Genomic DNA, 12,784 nt, shown 5'->3' on the forward strand with positions numbered 1-12,784 from the left:
CCTTTTTCGTAGAATTTTTGCTTTAGGTGTTGTAGGGTTTGTGTTATTTTGCCGATTTCCAAGACTTTGAGTTCTTCTCTAAGTTCCCTGGCTTCGTTGATGTATTTTGTTCGTTCAAGCGGCTTTGATTGGGCTTCAACCAGATATAGTTTCTCCCTAATATTCTTCTCAATTAAGGATCGTTCTCTCTTTTTGCGGGCACCTTCTCAGATGCGGATGCCCCTCCAGGTGGCCTTGGCCGCTTCCCACACTGTGGTCTTTGAGATCTCCCCTGTGTCATTGAACATAAAACATGGTTTGATTTCATTTTCAAAGTCATCTCTAAACACGGTGTCCTTCCACAAAGAGTCGTTGCATCTCCACTTTGTGGTTCGTTTTGTGTGGTTTGCCCAGCATATTTCTGCCGTCACCATATCATGGTCCGACCATGAGATCGGGTGTATGTTTGCAACAGTGGTTTCCTGCAGAAGGCCTTCGGACAAGAATAAATAGTCGATTCGTGTGAGAGTTTCATGCGGGGCAGAACGGAAGGTGAAGCCAAGATCCGTGGGATGGAGGTGTCGCCAGCTATCTGTTAGACCAAACAATGAGAGGGCTGCCTTTACTTCTGCTGCCTCGTTCGTGTGGGATGGCTTGGACGAGTTGGTCTTACTTTGCCTGTCTAGCGAGCTGTCCATCCACAAATTGAAATCGCCTCCCAAGACCGTGTGTCCCCGTGCCATTTGGAACACTTTTTCAACCGCCTTGTGGAGGAATCTTTTCTGTCCCTGGTTCAGGGCGTAGACCGTGGCCAGGGTGACGGGGGTGTACTGTATGGTCCCTGTTATAACTGCTGTCCACCCTTCCACGTCGACCCACATGCTGAGAGTCGACATACGAAGGCTTTTCCGTATCAGTATCCCCACCCCTGCCTTTTTGGATAATCCAGAGCTCCACAGAGAAAAACCAACATTTCTGCTCGGGATCGTCCTTTCCGTGCCCCTGAGATAGTGTGTCTCTTGGATGAAAAGAACATCAATTTTAGAGCGCTTAAATTCTCTGGCCACAAGGGAGCGCTTCGTGGGGGAGTTTAGGCCTTTAACGTTAAGTGTGCATATGCGTAAACAATCAGTGTTAAGTGTGTTTGTCATTGCCGATGTTTAGTGTTGATATTGTTGGTTTCTGTGCCTGTCGTGCTGCCGCTTCTAGTTCTTTTGTCCATAAGTTCAGTGTTTGTCCTTTGCTATTAAGGAAAAGTTGGATTAGATCCATCACATTTTGCAGTTCAGCCCAGTGTTGTAAACAAATAATCAACAAAATTGCAACATTTCCCCTCCCATCCCTCCCCCCACCCTCCAGGGACAGGGCAGCCCAATATGGGGCCACCCGCACCCATCTTCATCTGCGGCGTCCGATTCAGTCGGGTTAAGATCACCAGACCGAAGTCGAACCACCAGTGTGAACCGCACAACATTCGGTCCACTAGTCAATAAAACGTCACTTAACTTTAACTGTTGAGCCCCCAATTCGTGTCACATGAGACCCGGAAGCATGAGGCTTTCCATAGTATCAGTCTAGACTGATTCAACGGTAGCTCTCCGTCCAGGTGTGTTCGAGTTCGAAAACATTTCCCCCCCCCCCCTCGGAACCGGCCTGTACCTTATTTCACGTGGTTCAAGCATTAATTCGGCTCGGGGTTCGTTGCAGTTTACTCTTCACCCACTGTTCCTTCTCCGATAAAATGTCACAATAGGGTGGGCAGTCGTGACGGTAGAAGAGTTAATGTTCCATATCTGAAGAAGCATTCATTCTCTGGAATTTCCTGGAGCCCTGCATCCGTCTTCTTCGAGGGCCTTTAATTTGCCATGAGCCCTCAGCGTTTTTCTGTGTTGATGCGTGGGCTCCGTTCGTCTGGGGGACCTGTAGATCTGTAATGGTATTGGCGATGTCTTTTTCGGCGGTCAGCTTCATTCCTGTACCCTCCCAGTCGAAAGAGAGGGAGAATGGATAACCCCATCGATATCTGATACCTTTGTCCTTGAGAAGTTTCGTAATCGGTAGGCACTTTCTTCGCAATGCCAATGTAAGGGAAGACAGGTCTTCAAAGATGACAATGGGTGACCCTCCCAGGGAGATCTGTGGTGCAAGTCTGGCCTTCTCAAGAATCCGAGCCCTGTCCGCGTAGCTGTGGAACCGGGCCAAGACCGATCTCGGGCCTCCTGGTTTGCCCCCAGCTCTATGAATTCGATCGATTGTCGGTTCATCTATTCCCTCGTCTCCAAATAGTAGTTTAAGGATGTCATGCAACGATTTTTTTAGGTGCGTTCCCGTTTCACCTTCAAGTTCAGGAATGCCAAAAACGCGTATATTGTTCCGGCGTTCTCTATTTTCCAAATCATCAACTTTTAACCAGAGTTCTTCTTCCTTGCTCTCAATTTCCGCAAGGCGGTGGTCGAATTGCATTTCAAGCGTGCTTAAAGAGGATTAGTTGTGTTCGACCTCCTCAAGTCTCTCCTCCATTTTGTCGATTCGGTTCGTGATCTTATCAATTTTATTCCCAATGTCCGCCCTCATCCCTTTCATTTCTGAGAGGAGGTCAGCGATATCTCCCTTTGTCAAAGCTTCTTCTGCGTTCTTGGCCGCCATGACAGGGGGATCGGGGGGGTGGGGTGCACCAGAAGGCTGAATGAATTTGAATTTGGCTAGTTTCAGTTTTATGTCCATAGAATCGAAGTGCGCCAACAGACCGCGGGGCGGGACTCAGCTAGCCCCAGGCCTGGAAGAGGGACGGGTGAGGTTCTGCGCCACAATATGAGTCCTGGGGGTACAGTGCGACTGTTTTGTACCTTATGTGTGGGGTGTGAAGCCAACTTGCTCCGGGGCATGGAAGTCCAGTCTTTCAGATGCTAAGTTTCCTATGCGTTGAGGAGGCAGCACTCAGGGCCCTGTGCTATTAATTGAGGAGAGTCCGACTGGGAGGGCTGTATTTCCCCCGCTGGTGTTGGAAGGCCCGGAGTATGTAGTGCGGCTGAGGAGGGCACACGCCCCAGGAGTTGGGGGCCCACCCCTCAGGCAGTTTGTCGTTAGGCTGGGTTCACTGCCTTGGACGAGGGGACAGCGGAGGTCGAAGGGCCCCAGGGGTACCAGGTAGAGTTCTGGTATTTTGTGGCCTGTACGCAGGTCTCGGGGGGGCAGGCGAGAACCGAGCCCACAGCAGTTCGTAGGGCTGGAGGCGTCTCCCCAGACTTCCCGCGTTAGGGCATGGGTCCCTGCAGGATCCCGCACGTACTGGTGGTGGATCACGGGATGCACGCAGTGAGGCTCGGGCCCGACAGCTTCTCCCAGGGCTCTGCCCGCGAGTCCCGATGCGGAACGATGTTCGGGGGCGGGGGGGATGTCCTTCCGTGGGACTCGATTCTCACCTCTCCCCACGGGCCGCGCTCACGCAGGGCCCACCGCAGGCAGTCCTCCGGGCTCCGGCAGCAATCAAGGGTGTCTCTCGTTGGGCAGCGATGTCGATCCAGGTGGAGGGTACGGGTGACAAGACTCACTCTGCGCGTCCGCAGTACTTCGGCGCGCGAGGCCGCGCCTGTCGCGGGGCCAGGAACTTCTGGGGCGTCAGTCAGGCGGGCCCGCGTCGGGCTCGCTGCTCTCGATTTCCTCGAAGGGAGGGAGGCCGGCTTCAGGTGGTCGGTTATGGGCGAAGACCTTTCCATTTTTCCCCGAGTTTTTGCCACAAAGGGGGGGTGGGGGGAGGGAACCTTCACCAGGCTCCGTATTGATTCTCGTCCATGGGGGGGGTCCTCAAAGTGGGGGCTCAGACCATATTAAGGACCATAGAGGGGCGAGCTCAAACGGGGCACGGCATTCTCCGTGCCCCCCCTGGTGGCCGATGAAAAGAATAACATTTTGATCAATAAACTAACACTATAGAGGATTCAACAAAGATTTGACACTTAGGATTCTGGAAGCGGAACTCGTTAATAAACCTTTTTTAAGTGTTTGGAGAGGTGTCTCCAGTCTCAGCAGTACAGGAGGCGCTGCTCAAGTCTTTCCATTATTGCTACAGTGTTTCACAGGAGGAGCATATCCATTAAAAGCTCACATCAAACGCGGTGCATTCGTGGAGATGTGTCTGTAGTCTCCGGTAGACAACTGGTGGACAACTGGTATATTACACACTTCAGTTCAGCTTCTGAGTACAGTATTGGCCTTTTTAAGTACTTTGGAGAATGTATGGCCTCGAGTTTTTAGCAGAGCAAATGTTCGACATGGCCCACTCTTTACCTTTGCCATTATCTACAAGATAAGGTTTGATGGGTGTTGGGTTTATGGACCCCGTCACACCCCTTATATACCAAGGACGGAGGAAGGGGAGGTCTCCAAAGGGCCAAAATCTAAAAACAGATCTTAATTAGTAAAGCTGCTCCGAGGACACACCTTTTCGAGCCTTCCTCATTAGACGACGTGCATGTCAATCCAGTCACCGACCGTCGCCCCCTCAAATACAGATGCATAGATGCTCAAACTAACAGACGCTCGCCCCTGAGCAGGGGAAACTTCACTGCCCTCGGATGGCCGACTCACTGCCCATATACTCAGCTGATCGGGAAGACACCATGTCTTCATATATTTTGACTCCTTATCTACGTTTGGCTCGGCCCTCACCTTACCTCACTGAGAAACCGGTGTTGATCATGGACGGTAGTGCGGGGGCGAGCACTGGTGGCCTTAAACTATGCGTTGTCCACTTTTGTTTGCCTCTTTGAAAATATCACAACAGAAGTCAAAACTTCTACAATTTTACTTGAGGCAATTGCTAAGAAACTGGATACTGCTGCGCACAAGTCTGATTCGAAAACTTAATACATTTGGAGCCCGGATATTATGAGATTGAACCAGTCTCAGGCGATCTCGATGCTGCAACAGGCCGCTGGCTCCTCTCAGGGTACTGCGGGTGGGGGCAGCGTTGGTACTTCCTACATTTACGATGAGCCTATTATGGTTTATGACTCTTTGCCAACACAGCTTGAGAGGATTCCTCCCCTGCTGACCAAAACAGGTCAAAAGTAATAAAAGAATAAAAAGACAAACCGAAAAAGAAAAAAATAGAAAATTGGACCAAATCACAGACTCATTGTGCAGAAAATCCATGGCTAAAACCAAAAATCTTATAACACCAATGATGAAGAAACCCAAGAACCTAAGATCTCCCAGCTTCCAAAGGTAGGTAGAAGATCTTCCAGAAAATTCCTGCAGAATTTCACTATACACAAGTCTTTTGCACAAAAACGTTTGTCCAAAGGCCACCACAACACATCTAAAAGACCCCCGTTGGGCCGGACAGAGGACAAAGTGGATCCGGTGGACAATTCCAACTCATTGTCTGACTCCAGCTGGTGCGGGCCAACAACAGATCAAGCTAGGCCCGAAATAACGAATGCACTATCAGGCCAAAACGCATTTAGCCCCACTGATACGATAGACAAAAGTGACAATCACCATCCTGTTCCTCTTCAGTCTGCCAGCACATTTCTGTCTGGTAAACAATTAGTTGCCATACAGACTGGCATTCAAGAAGGTGTTCATTGTAAAGGGGGCGGGGGGACACAATGTTGGATGTGAATGTACGGTTACTATAGCTCAGTGGCAACACGCTTGTCTTGGAAGCAAGAGGACGCAGAGCAACACAGGTTCGAATCCTGGGTCCGTGCATAGAAACTTCTTCGGTATTAAGGTTGTTATAAAAAAAGATTCAAATTACTTTTCAAAAGGGGTATCTACAAAAAGTGTGGCCATTGCGACAAACTGCATTGGATGACCGACCATTGGCAAAGGATGTTTTACCTACGAATGATAGAAAGTTGGTGTTAAAGGATATCAGTGGTAACATTTCTTGTTCAATTCAAATGAACAAATGTGGTGACTGCCATTTCATCGACGCTACCCATACTAAAAGGTAGCGACTCAAGAGCTTCACTGATGGATCAGATGTCCGCACACATGCAGGGTTGAAAAGACCTATTAAGGTCTCTCCCGAATGCTCCTGTCAATCATGCTCTCAACCAGGGCTCTTAGGGACGCTGCCGCTCTGCGGCCGTCGTCACTATAGACACAAGGAGCAGAGACTGGCTAGACCATCCAAGTGCTAGGTGCTATAAAAGGGCTGGTAACAGGGAAAGGTCTTGACCCAGATGAGCCGTCTGCGACCTTCCACAAGTTAATAGCTCCCACTCCCTTAAACCTAAACCTTTAATTAGCTTAGGGATGAGGGAAAGCCTTGTAGCACTTGACAGAAGCACAAATTGTGCTCATACCAAAGCCAGAGAAGGACACAAGTAGCTGCACGTCATATAGTCCTATCTCCTTAATCACCCAAGATGCAAACATTTACACTAAAATTCAGACCATTAGACTAAACATCTTCATGCAATCATTTATTGACCCTGGCCAGACAAGATTTATAACCAATAGGTCAACAAGTGATATTAGGAAAATCATTCTCCTCATTGACAGGGTGAATAGGGGAAAGGATCAGGTTCTCTGACAAACAAAAGTAGCCGAAAAAGCTTTCGCCCGAGTTGACTGGTCCTGCCTTCAGAAGGTACTGGGTGAAGTAGGGCTATGACCAAGGATAATATGATCATGGCTAACTATGCTTCTCCAATGTTTAGAGTCAACGTAAGCAGGCAGCAGATGGGACTGGTCCCGTTGGGGATAGGAATGAGACAGGGATGCCCGCTCTCAGCCCTTCTCTTTGCGCTAGTAATGTAACCCTTTGTCAAGAGAATCCAGACCTGGAGGGGATCAGAGGGATAATAGTAGGGGGATCCAGGGTGTGGGTAAGGGGGTGAAATATAAAATATGCCTCTTCACGAACGACGTAGTGCTGTCCTTGACCAACATGCTGGAACCGATTAAAACAGTCATGGAGGTAATAACTAGATTAGGAGCGGTCTCAGGGTTTTAAAGTAAATATACACAAATCGGAAGTACTCAACATCTCGGGACCAGAGACCACGGTTGCGGAAAACCAACAGACGGCACCGTTACCTTGGGTGAAACGCAAAGGCAAATATCTGAGCATAAATATCACAAGGAAAAGGGGTGGGGGATTGGAGGATGCCAACTATCCTGCTCCATTTATGGAGGTTATTAAAAGACCTAGTCAGATGGAGCAAATTATATTTTACCTTGCTGGGCAGACTAGCAGTGATTAAGATGAACGTACTACCAAGGCTACTTTTACCTTTTCCTGGATGTTCCACTGTCCAGGCCCAAACAGAGGATACTCAACCTGCAACTATCAATACTAACTTTTATATGGGATGGGGTGGGAGGAGCTCGAAAGTGAGAATAAGCAGGAGAAGCAAGATGGCTATCAAAATAGTAGACTCATGCCGAAACATATTGAATTACGATCTGGCTTACCAAATTCGAACCATAGTGGGGTGGCTACAAGGAGAATCAGACAAACATTGGTTGTTCATTGAACAAGCCATAATGGGTCAGCATCTGTGGAAACAACCCTGACTTGACCAACAGCAGAGGGCTAAGTGACTGTACTTTAATACAATCTCACAAGGGACAATGGAGGCATGGGACATGTTTGGTAAAAAGGGAACACAGACGACATTCCCATCACCTTTCACGCCACTACACGGAAATGTGGATTTCATACCTGCATTTAGGGATAAAGGGTTCGTAGGGCGGGTGGGATGGCAGGATGCAGAGCTGGGAGATACGGTGGCAAATGGTGAAATAAAGACATTTCAACAATGTAAACAAGACATTGGTCTGTGGGAGGGGGATAGATTTAGTCATCAGGTTAGGCACTGGGTACATCATCCTACTGTTAAGAAAGGAGTGACGAGACCGCACACGCCACTAGAAAAGATGATTCAAGAAGCAAATAGCATGAGGGGGTTGAACAGGAAGGAACACGTTACTTACCTGTAACTTTTATTCTCCAGGATGGATCTGGCATGGATTCATATGCTGAATGAATATTCCCAGTCATGCTGGGAATCCTCTGTAAAAGAAAAAACAGATTAACTTTCACTTACAAACTGTATTTCTCCCATGAACCAATCACTGTCCTCAGGCTCATACTGCCCCCTGCCAATGACAGTCCTCTCCTCTGGCAGCCATCTTCAGATTTGGGAAGCACAAAGGGGCAGCATGACTAAGAAGAGCCACAGAGGGTTAGGAGGGAGGGTTCGCATGTGAATCCATGCCAGGCCCATGCTGAAGAACAATAAGTAACTTGTTCCTTTTGCAGCATGGGGTCTGGCATGGATTCACATGCTCATGAATAAAGAATACATAGCAGTACAACATTACACAACCACGGGAGGTGGCAAGGAATCACCCTTACCTCTGGAACAGGCTCACCTCAGGCGAACAGGTTGCGTAGCACTGCTCTGGACTCCTCCCTGGAATCCCTGTTGACACAAGAGAATCCTCCCTGGAATCCCTGTTGACACAAGAGAATCTTGTGAAGGCGTGCATAGACCTCCACGTAGCAGCCCTGCAGATGTCCAGCAGGGGCACACCAGACAGGAACGCCTTCGTCGCAGCGATCACTCTGGCGAAGTGGGCTCTCGGACGGCCAGGCAGCAGTCGGTTCGCCAACCGATGACAGTGCGTGATGCAGCCGGAGAGAGCCACCTTGAGATGAAGGCCTCCCCATGGATCACAGGACCAAAGTTCATGAACAGCTGTGAAACCTTTCAAAAACTCTGTGCATAACACGTAGAACTTCAGGGCACGGCAACGTCCAGCGAGTGCAAGGCACTCTCAGAGGGTGACGAAGGTTTCGGGAAAAACACTTCTAACACCGAAGGTTCATTGAGGCGGATTTCCGACGGCACGTTTGGCATAAACGAGGGGTGCATTCGCAGCACCACCCTCGGCTGGTGGTAAGTCCGATAAGGCGGTTTGCAGGATAGTGCCTGGATCTCACCTACCCTTCTGGCAGAGGTGATGGCCACGAGGAGAGCAGTCTTCCACGTTAGGAACTTGACAGGGGCCTGATGCATTGGCTCCAAAGCCCCCCTCGTCCCCCCAATGAGCCTCGTCAGCACCACGTTGAGTTCCCACGCTGGGTCAGGGGCCTTCACTGGCAGGAAAGATCCAAACAGTCCCTTCAGGAATTCCTTGACGAGACGGTGGGACCAAAGAGAAGACTTTCCTGGCGACCTGGTGTAGCAGGATATATCCACCAGATGCACCTTATTAGAGGTGTGCGCCAGTTCCTCCTTGGCCAAGGACAACAAGTATGGAAGAATCTGCGGGCCATGACCCTCAGAGGGGTTATCTTCTGCGACCGGCACCACGTAACGAAATGCTTCAACTTGTGACCGTAGCACGAGTCGACGATGCTCTGGCAAGAACCTCCCTGCAGTCCACAAGCAACTTGCATCCGGGCTGCAGGAGCCAAGCCCTCAAAAGCGTGGCTCGACGAAATCTTCACCCTTGAGGGGCGTAGAAGAATCCGACACGTGTCCCCGTTGATCGGATAAACGGTGGAGCTTGAGGCTCTTTTGACCGAAAGAGAAGATTTTCCTACGGAAAAGCGCGAAAAAAGCACTAAATCTCGAGAACAATAGCACGAGGATCCCAAAACTTGAACGTGCGGTAAAAATCTGAAGATGGCTGCCAGAGGCGGGGCTTAGGGAGATGGCAGTCATTGGCTGTGGTCAGTATGACGCAGAGATCAGTGATTGGTTACTACTACGAAAGACCGATCAGAAACGAAACTGATATTGATTTTTTCTTTACCGAGGATTCCCAGCCTGACAACGGGGAATATTCATGAGCATGTGAATCCATGCCAGACCCCATGCTGGAGAAGTGCTTTTATCTCCTTAGACTGCTTAGGGGGTTGGTCCCAGACCTCATTTCCACACAGAACCCTTCCAATCCTATCCCTGGTAATAAAAATTACTACGCTAACAGTCTCTGCCTAAGAATGCTTGAAAGACTCAAAAAACGTAAGCGCTTCCAGTACACGGCAGCTAGGATTCTCCTGAGATTAAAGAGAAGAGACATCACTCCAGCTCTGAGAAGCCTATATTTGCTACAAGTGAAGAAAAAAAATAATTCAAGGCCCTCTGCATTGCCCATAAATCCTTACACAGAAAAGGAGCCGAATTCCTCCAGACTAAGATCAGCCGCTAACAACCAAGAAGAGACCCAAGATTAAGCAACAACCCGCAAATAGAGTCAAAACAATACGAAAAGAGGAATCGATGGAACTGCATTCTCACACTTAATCACTAACCTATGGAACACAATGCCAAAGGAAATTAGAACCAAAAGAAGACCACCTCACTTTCAGGAAACTACGAAAAACATGGTTATTCAACTGTCAAGGAACAGCACAAAGGGACAACAGCATGCTAAAGCATAGAGGACCTAAAGAAACGCACTATGTGAGAATGTCACAGACCGAGGATAATAGTGGTGAAAGCAGGGATGCCAAAAATACCCCTAACCCGCGCTCCCCAGTCACAAGCCATAGCTAGAGTGATCGAAGAAGAGTAGCATGCCTCACATCAAATAGATTTAGTGAAAGACCTCCAGGCCGGACCATTAACGCCTTCAGGAAAGACCAGCCAAATAACGCATTAAATTGAAGATTTAGACCAACCAATCATCACCATAGATAACTAGGGTAGCCCAGTCGCGCATCACTCGGTCAAGATTCACAGAAACCAACTAGGCGTCAATTTAGCAGCCACTCTCACAGCAAACCGCAGCACTTCTGAATTACCCCTGCCGAGTAACTAGACACTTACGAGGTGTAACCAACCCATTGCACTCAGAGGAACCAGTGGGAAAAATTGGCTTTTATGCTTGGAGACGTAGCAGGACGGCCAACTAGCCAGGAGTGTTGGAGGGTACCATTGAGTGGCAACCGATCTGCGCTGAAGACATACTGAGGTACTGTTGATATAACCAATGCACTAACCAATCCTCCTCTCCTGCTTCTCCAACATAACCCGAGCCAGCATACACAAACTATGGGCTAGCCACATACACACCATGCATCAATTAAATCCCACACTAAAACAAACTTTCAGAGACTTGGACATACCATGCAGACGGGACATACCAGTGGACAATCCTCAAATGTATCCACACTACAAACAAATGCACACCAACACAACTCCATCAACATCAGTTACACTGAACTCCCCTTACGGATACAACAAACCAGTGCGCACAAATGTTTCTACCCTAACCACATACGACTTACATACTCTGCACAAACACTAGTAAACATCTGAGGCACTGAGTCTTACCCTTAAGGTTACAACAAGCCAGGCCGCACAACCAATCCACACACAAAACAACGCACACAGATATCAGTGTCTCCTGGTTCTGATAATTCTATTCTCACTAACACAGCCCACCCTCTTTTCTTGCAGAGCCACGTAAGCGCCTGGAGATTGCTCTTGGGTGGTAGCTGTGCACGGGATAAATCAACATAATATAACAAGCTATGCTGATCTGAGGGTGACCTATGCTGGTGTGGAGTATTAAGGATGGGGAAGAACGGGGGTTATGTCTGGATTCACTATAAAACCTAATACACATTTCTTTTATAGAAATTATTTTGAGGCACTGCAAACATGAAGCTCTGGAAGAAACATCAAATGTTAAAAGTACAGAATGAGGCATGGAATCCGGGGCATGCGTAATGGGGTGGTGGCTTGTGCAGGATTCCAATGCCTTTTTCTATGCTTTGGAATAAATGCTCGGTCTTTAATACAGGCAGTATAAATATTGCGGGTATATGAAGGAATGAGCATGGGGCGCATCATTAAAAAGGACTGAACTGCGACCACCAAGCAGGTATAGGATACGGTATAGACATTCAGTAGACCACAGCATGCACACAGGCAGTGAGTAACAATGCACTTATCCAGCTGTAATCAAAAGAGAAGGATTCTTCAATGTATAGGACTCTGGTACTGGAAAATGAGTGCAAATCCCCTTACCAGACATCTACAAAATGTGCATCAAGTCCTCATATAGTCACCCCTTCAGGGATTCTTGAATGTTTGCAATTTAAGAGTGCAAGAACATAAAAGACAAAAAGACACCCCTTACCTGCACTGAGCCAATAAGTTCTTTTAAAGGAGCTTCATAGAATTCATCTTTGCCAAAAAAGAGTAGTAGCTCAAAAAGACTCCTGTAAATTGGAAAAACATACAAATGTCTTAAAAGAAAGGCAAATAAGAGTCCCAACATGTATACAATTAAATCTGATGCACATCACACATTTTACAACCAATGGTTACAATGCTATAAAGATTATTATGACAGGTTCCAGCCAAATATTTGTGTGCAGTAGGAAAATGTATGCATGCTCAATTAACAAGGCAAAGATATTTGCTAAGAGCACAGTACAAATGATCAACAAAGAATTAAACATTCCAGTGGAATACTTCAGTATCCCTCCAACTTTCTGTGAGAATAAAGTAAATGTTACCACAGTGACTCTAAAAGGTAGTGTATGGTGCATGCTTGTGCAGAAACTCCAGTTTATCACAACTGTGTAATGTTACGTTTATTGACTCTGTACATATGAGAAAATGGTATGGGGCGCATAGTGTAGGAATTTTTGTGGGAACACACATTTCCCTTGTGTAATTTGAAAATGTAAGCGAGAAGAAAGTTATTTACCAACTAACGTTCTTGCGACTGATGTTCCTCCCACGTATTCCTTATCTTTGATAAACCCACTTCCAGCATGGTGGCCTCGGGAAACAAAATTCACATTAGGGGGCGCTGC

The 12,784-nt window shown here is 47.8% G+C and overlaps 1 protein-coding gene across 3 annotated transcripts in view; it reads right to left on the reverse strand.

The window, feature by feature from the left end:
* The window catches only part of ZNF654 (zinc finger protein 654), a 389,308-nt gene that overhangs the window by 249,715 nt on the left and 126,809 nt on the right, over window positions 1-12,784 (reverse strand). For all 3 annotated transcript variants that reach the window (XM_069636777.1, XM_069636778.1, XM_069636776.1), the window contains exon 3: window positions 12,100-12,181. In XM_069636777.1, the coding sequence (XP_069492878.1) occupies window positions 12,100-12,181 (82 nt within the window). The remainder of the gene's footprint in view (window positions 1-12,099; window positions 12,182-12,784) is intronic.

This window comes from Ambystoma mexicanum, chromosome 7p (genome assembly GCF_040938575.1).
Source record: "Ambystoma mexicanum isolate Mex_15411 chromosome 7p, UKY_AmexF1_1, whole genome shotgun sequence".
Classification (NCBI taxonomy): Eukaryota; Metazoa; Chordata; class Amphibia; order Caudata; family Ambystomatidae; genus Ambystoma; species Ambystoma mexicanum.